The sequence below is a fragment of the Aulostomus chinensis genome, chromosome 3, assembly GCF_037954235.1.
Source record: "Aulostomus chinensis isolate RoL2024-O1b breed Wild chromosome 3, RoL_Achi_v1.0, whole genome shotgun sequence".
Taxonomy (NCBI): Eukaryota; Metazoa; Chordata; class Actinopteri; order Syngnathiformes; family Aulostomidae; genus Aulostomus; species Aulostomus chinensis.
Genome location: NC_141322.1, coordinates 23,991,239 through 24,000,222, shown reverse-complemented (window position 1 = coordinate 24,000,222; position 8,984 = coordinate 23,991,239). Strand labels below are relative to the sequence as shown.

The 8,984-nt window shown below is 40.7% G+C and overlaps 1 protein-coding gene across 1 annotated transcript in view; it reads right to left on the bottom strand.

The window, feature by feature from the left end:
- The window catches only part of LOC147268343 (guanine nucleotide-binding protein G(s) subunit alpha-like), a 28,163-nt gene that overhangs the window by 1,791 nt on the left and 17,388 nt on the right, over positions 1–8,984 (bottom strand). The window contains exons 6-9 of the mRNA XM_086199856.1: positions 2,614–2,668; positions 1,633–1,706; positions 1,311–1,369; positions 1,045–1,165 (exon numbers count right to left, since the gene is read on the bottom strand). Of these exons, the coding sequence (XP_086055982.1) occupies positions 1,045–1,165; positions 1,311–1,369; positions 1,633–1,706; positions 2,614–2,668 (309 nt within the window). The remainder of the gene's footprint in view (positions 1–1,044; positions 1,166–1,310; positions 1,370–1,632; positions 1,707–2,613; positions 2,669–8,984) is intronic.

The following is an 8,984-nucleotide window of genomic DNA, read 5'->3' as shown; positions in this document are numbered from 1 at the left end:
AACAGCTGACAAAACTGTGACGAGGTAAAGCGGTGCTCGCGCAGCACTGACTTTAAACTAAGAGGTGTAGCTTCAGTCCCATGACTCTGGGCAATGAATACCTCTGTTCTTTTGTTACAAACAGAATATTGAATTAAACAATGGGTTAAACAGGCTGCTGTAGCCGTGCACTGGCATCTCTGGGATCACCTGTACACAGCATTGCTACAGTCGGGCTGCTAACACCAGGTTGCTAATACCAGTCCTATCTCCCTACACCAAGTTTGCCTTTGACAATGGCCAGTGACAACAGAAAGTTTCTATTTAGTTTATTAGGAACTGCAGTCTGAAAGAAGAGAGTTGTAGAAAGGCACATGATTTTTACGTACTCTCACTCTCTCAAGCACAGAGCAGCCACACTCACGGGTGAACAAATAACTCCATTTATATTTGGAAAATACATCACAACGTATGTCTGGTTTCTTAACAAGTATCGAGACACACAGGAAGAGGTAAAGTCTAAATATTCACTCAAGATTAGTATGAGGATTAATAAATACAAATATCTCAGTTAATCTAAACTACGTGATACTTCAATCTGAATGGTGAACAGGAGGACAAGTGAGTTTGCCTCTGTCAGGGGAATATATAAGTACATGGAATTATCAGCTGGATAAATTATAAAATTTTAATGTGTCAAATGAAGTACCACTACTTTAGTCTTTCAAATACATTCCTTCTATTCGATCATTACCATGAGCGGTCCATCCATGGACTTTCATTATCTGTTCACAGTTCAAATTCACTGTAAAGTGGTGTGCGCTCTTCAACCTGAACACTCCAACACGTGTGAACATGATGAAACTTATAAGCGTTAGCAATGTTGGATTTGGAAACTGTGCTAAACATTATGATAAAACAACTTCATCGCCTCAGTCTGTGCACGCAGAGTGGATGCAGGAGGCCGTAGCATTGGTGAATGTTGTGGAGTGAATGTGATCACCCATGGGAGCATCAAGCATCACTTGTTTATGGGGAAGTCCCGGAGGAAAAGGTGTTTCTCACCTGTTGTTCCAAATGTTCTTGAAAAGATTGAGAGCTTCCTGTAGTCTGTTGGTTTGATTGTCTTCTCTGATCACCATGTTGTAGCTGCTACTCGCCACCACAAAAATGATGGCTGTCACATCTGTGTTGCGCACACACACACACCACAGAAGAGGATGAACATATCAAACATGGATAAAACTATCATAAAACAGAATCATGTATCGGCTCTCTGCTTGGAATTTCAATAAACACGTTGCCGTGCGCCTGAGCTGCTAACATCCTACCGTTAAAACACTGGATCCATTTTCGACGTTCATCCCTCTGACCTCCAACATCGAACATGCTAAGAGAAACAGCGAGTTACAACTTTATTAACTCTGTAAAAACAGATTCTAAGATTTTATAAACTGAAGCAGTTAGCAGGAAGACACCTGTTAGCTATTCAAAGAAAAAAATTGTGACTCTCAATACTACAAGATGATAGGAGACTATTAATTATACAATCAGTATGTTATACTGGGAATTCAGGACAACTTCTTTTCAGTTTCGTGGAAAATCCCCGTCACTCAGGTATGGAGTAAAATACAGTAAATCATGGTAACTCACTGGAAATTGACTTTGTCTATTTGAAATCTTGTTTCGAAGATCCCAGATGTCAGCACTCTGCATCTCAAAAGGTCCTATGACGAAGACATAGACATTTACTTTGGTAAAAAGAAGACGAATGGTCAAGTGAAGAAAATGGAGATGAGTGTCAAGAGGTTTTCCTCTTTCTAATCCTGGCCGTGCTGAACATTTGAGACGACGTTTGTCTCTTGGAGGATCGGGAAACAAAATTAGAATCTTTCTTGCTGAGATAGTTATACTCTGTGAAAGAGGACAAAATTGCCCACTGTATGTTCAGGTAAAAATCTTGAATCTTTTTATGCTATGCTAACTAGCGTTCAGTCAGTCTCTGTGGGTCTAAGCTCAATCCTGCATGCACAGAGGAGAGAGGGAGACCTATTCTCTTGTCTGGCTCTGGGGAGGATAGAAAATAAGCATCATTCCAAAAAAAAAAAAAAAAGAATCAATGTGTTCCTTTAACAAAAGTGACAAAATAATTTTTGTATCCCCGTGATTCAGAACTGCAACCAAAATAAACGAGTGCTTCTCTGGGCTATACTCCACAGCCAGAAAAGCAGCAAATTCTCAAATTTGAGGGCTGGAAGCAAAGAATAGCTCCTTTTTACATCTGAGAGTTTTCCTTGTCATAGTATAAAAAGCACAGGCCATGCTAATAGTCTTTTGTATTCACGTGTCCAATAAGCAGTGACAGTGTGACAGTGAGCCAGCATGTATAATACCAATTCAGCTTTGATTAATGCTACAATTGACACAGGTACTTTTCCTAATGTGACGTGTCAAACTGTCCTCTGTTTATAATTTTATGCTTGATAAATGAACCAAGCATTTAATACATTAACCCATTTATGAAACTACAGATGATTAATGAATGTGGATCAACTAAGTGTTTGAACACTTCATGAATGCTCAAGTTTTTCAACGATGACGACAGCGCAGGTGTTTCTGTGTGGGACGCCTCACCTGATCGGTGGGTGTGTAGTCACTCTGCCTGACCACGTCAATCCGGTCTAAGAAGCTGCAAAAACAACACACACAATGAAGTGTTAGACTCCAGTCCTGCAGCCGCATCACAGCACAGTGACAGATATGACACCGTATATAATAATGCAACATCTCCATTTGCACAGGCGATTTTCTACAAGCGCTACAGCCGCACAATGGATACAATGCACATGGTGAGAAATGAATGCCCCCCCCCCCCACACACACACAAAAGTGATCCCAGTATATTAGAGAGCAAGAGAAAGATGGAGGATGCTTTACCCTAGATGGCCACCAGGGGGACATGTTTTAATTCAGTGTAAGATCAGAGGCAACCAGTCTGAGTCACAAGCAGCAGTTTGCTTTGTCAGACCAAACGGAGGAGCCTCGTCAATGGAACTGCTGTAGTAGTACTTGTACAGGGGTGTGTGTGTGTGTGTGTGTGTGTTTGTGTGTATGTGTGTGTGTGTGTTAGTCACAAAGCAATGAATACACAATAATTGTTCCAATGAGGTGGCATATTTCATTGCAGCTTCTCAAGGTGTGCATGATGTTTTTGTGATTTCTGTATCAGGGCAACAAGAAGTCAGGACTCAAAGTTGGCCTGTAAAAAGATTCACATGAGTTCAGTCAGGAAAACAAGACAAAATGTCTCTTGTACCCGAGGCTGAAGAGGATGCATAGTGTGTGTGTTTGTGTGTGTGTGTGGGCTGCCCCATTATACATGTGAACATGGAATGAATGAGCTGAGTGAGTTTTTCTATGAACATGCAAACACTCTTGAAACAAACAAGAGGATAGAACACATTTGAACGCCCAGCCATCCTGACAGTACTCTCAGATGTATAGAAGCGACATTGTTTAGGAGAGGAGCAGGAGGTTCTCTGCTCTGACAGTAGCGACATGAGTCAGTCAGATGAACTCCGTAAACTTCTGCTGGGCTAAGAAGACGCTGGTGATTATCTTTAAACTACAACGGCAACTATCAGAAGTGGCCCTCCAGCCTGCATTAATCCAGCAGAACAGCAGGTTTTCCCACAATTCCTCTAAAAGGGTGGAGCAATCAGCAGGGAATACTCATAAAACCACTTTCACCAGAAAGCGATGAACAATATATCGCCACTTTATGGAAGTCACAATATGGCCGAGGATGATTCTATCACAGCCCGCAAATGTATTCTACAGAGTTAAGAAGTCATCTTTGTCCTAAAATGTTCCCTGCAAAAATCACACTTTTATCATTTCAATTAAAATATGAATGAGGAAACATTAACGACTGATCTTTTAACGCTCCTTTTTTTTGGTGTTTTTTTTTTAGGGGATTCTGATCTGAAGATATTCGTAGTTAAAAATATCCAATTAGAACCAGGGTCCGATCAAAGGCAGTAAAACACTGCAGAGGTACAACAGCCTGCAAATATAGAATCATTCTCAGATCTCTCGTTATATATGTATATACACTAAGTATGTATTTCTATGCAAAAAAAACGTTTAAAAAAAAAGGATTTTTGAATACTTGTTCATCTTTGTGAACTAGGCCTCTACAAAAAATCATCAAAAAGCAAGTTAAAAAAAAGAATATTTGGTTAACTATGTAACTGTTAAAAGTCACAAATTCTGTTCGGCCCAGTTTATATTACAGTGGAGTTGCACAAGCCTGCCTAAAATAAAGCCCTCCCCTGCTAATGACCCAGGAACATTACACTTCCATTTGTATAAAATATAATGTAAAGCTTCTGGGAAACTAAGCAAAGTATGTAATAAATGAGGCGACTGGTCATCTGGTGACTAAGCTGATAATAAGACGAGATGTGTCACGGCAGCACTTACCACCTCCACTAACTAAATTCCAGGGGGGAAAAAAGCCCTTGAAAGGCCTCACCAAGTAAAAGAACTGGGAACCACCGTTCTAGAGTGGTTACTCCCTGGTTACTCACTAAACTCCCCACCACGTCTGACTCCTGGCCCGCGCTGCCGTCTCTTCTGACTGATCGCCTGCCCACTATTCTTACAAGAAGAAAGGAAAGACGTTAGCTATTAGCTGCTTCTTGAGGCCGGCATGAAAACCCCCCCTGAGATAACCAGGAATGTGGCACGCGGGAGTGAAATGTGACAAGAGGGCTGCAGGTAACACACAAGAGAGGATCCAGGGCCTGAGGAAGCTGGACAGACAAGACGGACGGACGGACAGAGGGAGGAAAAGACTCAGAGTGTGTCGGTATGAGACTGAAAAAGAAACAGAGGGTGGAAAACACTTTGAGGAAAAAAGTTGCCCCGGTGCATACCTCAGTGCAAATGCACACTGACACAGATATTCATATGAAGCACACACAGCCAACCAGTCTGGTACCGTCGGCTCTTAACGGGGGCCGAGCGGCTCAGCTGTTCCCACATCACACAGCCTGGGCTGTGCCAGAACACCCAGAGCCCTCAGTGGACAACTGTTCAGCCAGGCTGCAGGCTACCGCCCCGGATTCACAGCTCAGATACTGCAAGCGTCGCACTGCCAAAGCATCCCCCAAAATGAGCTCATAAAAACACAATATACTTTATCTGCACATAGAAAAAGAACCACAACTGCAGCTCTAATCGTAACAGAAGTAACATGGCTGCCACCGACATCTGCACACCAAACTGCTGTTTATCTGCAGCTCTGGTCTGAGGTGTTGACACACGCAGGACAAACACACTGCTCAATTTTTAGCAGTTCTCCCTATAAATAGGAGAAGGGCCAATAATAACTGTGCCTAGTAAGTTGAACTAAATAATAGTGGCTGCCACAGTAACAGAGAGGTCTGCGGTGTTATGTATAACCTGTCAGGGTTATTCTGGGGTAGCAGACAGGCTGATCTAAACTCTGGAAATACACACAAGGCACTTGTCTGGCAATGGAAAATAAGCCAGTATTTACATGACAAGATAAATTACTTTTTATAAACTCTGCCGTGTTTTAATGTGATATCTTTTTGATGATTTGCGGGTTCGACAATTGGGGAGAGGAGGGGGCAGGGCAGCTGCTTTGGAATTAAAAATCAAAAAGGCAATGTATTAAATATGCTTTTGTAATTATCCGCTCAGTTTATGCATGTTTCACGGGTACATACATACACAGCCTTTCACTAGTCACATGTATGAGGAGGTGATATCTTGAGGCCGCAGCAGCAGCACGCCAGCCCAACAACACTGATACACTCCTCTAATACACTCATCTTGTTTAAGTGGCAGTATTAGGACTAAGGATTAACCAGATTATGAGCTAGTATACACAGAAACTCAAAACATGCGGAAGAGTTGGAGCCCAATATCATTACAAATTATTAGCTTAAAAGTATCATATAGTTTATAATTATGATCTGGTTTGAGAAGAGGGCTTTAATTTACTGATTGACACAAGTCTCCCAGGTAATTGTATAAATCATGATATTCTATTTTCTACTTTATTAGAATTTGTGACAAATCAATAAATCTGGCTGATCAACGGAATGTATTAAATTTTTGTCAAAAATGCCAATTAATGAAAAAAAATCGTCACTGTGAACTGACATTGCTTAGCTTTTTATTTGTGTAAAGGAAAACTTTTAGCTCTTCGAAACAAGGAGATGCATCAACCTGCAACTAAATGCTGTTAAGGATTTTTTTTTTTACAACCTTAAGTTTCTGATTACACATGGGCATTCATGTTCATGTGATGTAAATAATCACATACATGACGAAGGAATTAAATGAATATGGGTGCATGTCAGAGTGCACATAAGCAGACAAAAAAACATAGCAAAAGTTTTAAATAAATGTTCAAGTTTAGCATTTTTTTTGCCTCAGTTTGCACTGGAATCATTTTTGTCGTATTTTATCAACTGCGGGTATCACATGATCTGATATCAGCCTCTGTGCGCTCGAAATAAAACTGCTTGGCAATGGTTCTCTATTTGAAAACCTCATTTATTGTTGAATAAATAAGAACTAAACTATCATAGCAAAGCCAACAACGTTAATCTGAAGAATCTTTAAACCATTTTCCTGTATCCCAACAGCTCTGTGACACACACACACACACACACACACACACACACACACACACACACACACACACGCGCACGCCAACAGGCAGGATTACACTTTTAAAAATCCTCAGTATCTGCATAAATCAATTTACATCAACACGATTCTCAAGAGAAATTCAACAAACAATTTATTCTAACAATAAAATTATCAACTTTTCAATGGGACACTAAAACAATCCAAATAATCCAAGACAACGTTTTTTTATTCTCTTAAAGGAAAAACACACATGTCGCAGTGCGAACCCAGTAAAGTTAGATAACTACTTCTGCATAAAGAAAAAAAATCAACTTTTTAATCTTACATAAATAAAGGTATTAACTGGTAGGAGGAATCGAGAATCCCTCTTGGATACATCTATAATGATTCTGGAAATACCACATTTATGAGTAACAGCCATAAGCTTTGTAAATAGTACTGTAACAAATGATGCATGAAAGTTAAAAAAAAAAGTAAGCAAAATGCTCTAAAAGTTGCTTGTTAATCCTTTAACACTAGAGTTTAAAACAGAAAAATTGATTTCTACGCAAGAGAAAACTGAAGCTTCACAAGCCTCCGAAACACCAAGTCAAGTCAGAAAATGGTCCTGACACTTCCTGAAGGGGGAAAAGATCGTTCACAACCCGTGTAGCGCAGCGGTTCAAGGGGCTTACTGCTGCTTTGTACGTTAATGCTTCACGTTGCAAGCCAACAAAACCAAAGTCTTCACAAGCCGATCCTTAATCAAACACACACTCGCATGCACAAACATGCACAAACATACACATGTGCATGCACACGCCCGCGCGCACACACACACACACACACACACACACACACACACACACACACACACAGAGAAAGAGCAGGAAAGAAAATAGAGAGAAGGCTGTGTCTGACATTACAGCGCTGCTCCAAAAATAGCTCCCTGGCGCCCTGGCCTCCAGTTTGGTTGTCATGGTGACAGAACCACAGGCGCTATAAATAGACAATCGGCTCCAAATCTTGTGCGACTGGAGTGGGGCCAGAAAGAGGGAGACACAGACATGGAGAGAAAGAGAGGAAGAAAGACAGAGAGAACGACTGATAGAGGAAAACGAGAGAGAAGCAGAGCAGCCAACAAAGAGATACAGACATGCAGGGAATGGAGTGGGTTAGAGAGAGAGGGAGCAAGAGAAAGAGAGAGAGAGAGAGACAGAGAGGAGGAAGAACTGCAAGAAAAAAGGAACAAAGAACAAAAGAGCAAATTAAACAAGAACACAAGACAAAACGGATGGTAAAAAGGGAACAATTAATGAAAGAATAAAATTCCGAGAGAAGTGTGACAAATAAAGAAAGAAAGATTTATTGCTTTCATAAAGACAAAAAAATTGAAACAAAAGAGCAAGAGAGAAGAGAGAATGGAATGAGAACGCTGGCCTGTTCAATCACTGAACACACAGAAAATCACAATGCAAGGAGATTGCAGCAGCAAAGTTTGCCAACGACGTCTTGAAGTGAGCTCGCTGAAACACGTTGACATGTACCTGACTCACGCTATGCAGCCACAGCAGCTGCTCACACACATCTGCACTAACACTTGTACCAATATTCAGAGTAACAACACAACACCAATCGATCCCACTAAGTCAAACCTTTAAAAAAAAAATCAGTTTTTCTTCGCCTATCCCTCATTCTTCACTCTCTCTCTCTCTCTCTCTCTCTCTCTTCCCCTCACTCCCTCCCTCCTTGCGATGAGTCAGAGACTCAATCCCAGCCATTTTATGTCCCTGCAAAAACACCACTACACATCATAGAGACGGGGGGCGGGGGTTCAGCGAGGACGCCGGGAAGTAAATCAGGGGGACTCCGGCACATGATGGCACATTATTGCTGGGGTGAAATTTCAAAGAATCAACAGATAATAAACACAGCGGTGATGCTTGACATGCCTTGCAATAGACTTGTAACACTGAAGACACACACATACACATGCGCACACACATACACACTCTCACTGTTTACAGATTTATTCTCATCTTTCCACTGACATTGCAAAACCACACCATAAAAAGTTTAATTCTACATTCATGTTTATGTAGGTTATTTAGCATTATTTACTCATTACAGCTGAGTCTCATTTGCTTTAACTGTTCTTCTACTTCATGGACAAAAGATGAAACAAAACAGAAGTGGATTGTACATCTATGCATACATATATATACACACAGACACACATATATATACACATATATACATATAGATATACATATAAATATATATATATACACACACACACACACATATATATATATACATACATACATACATAT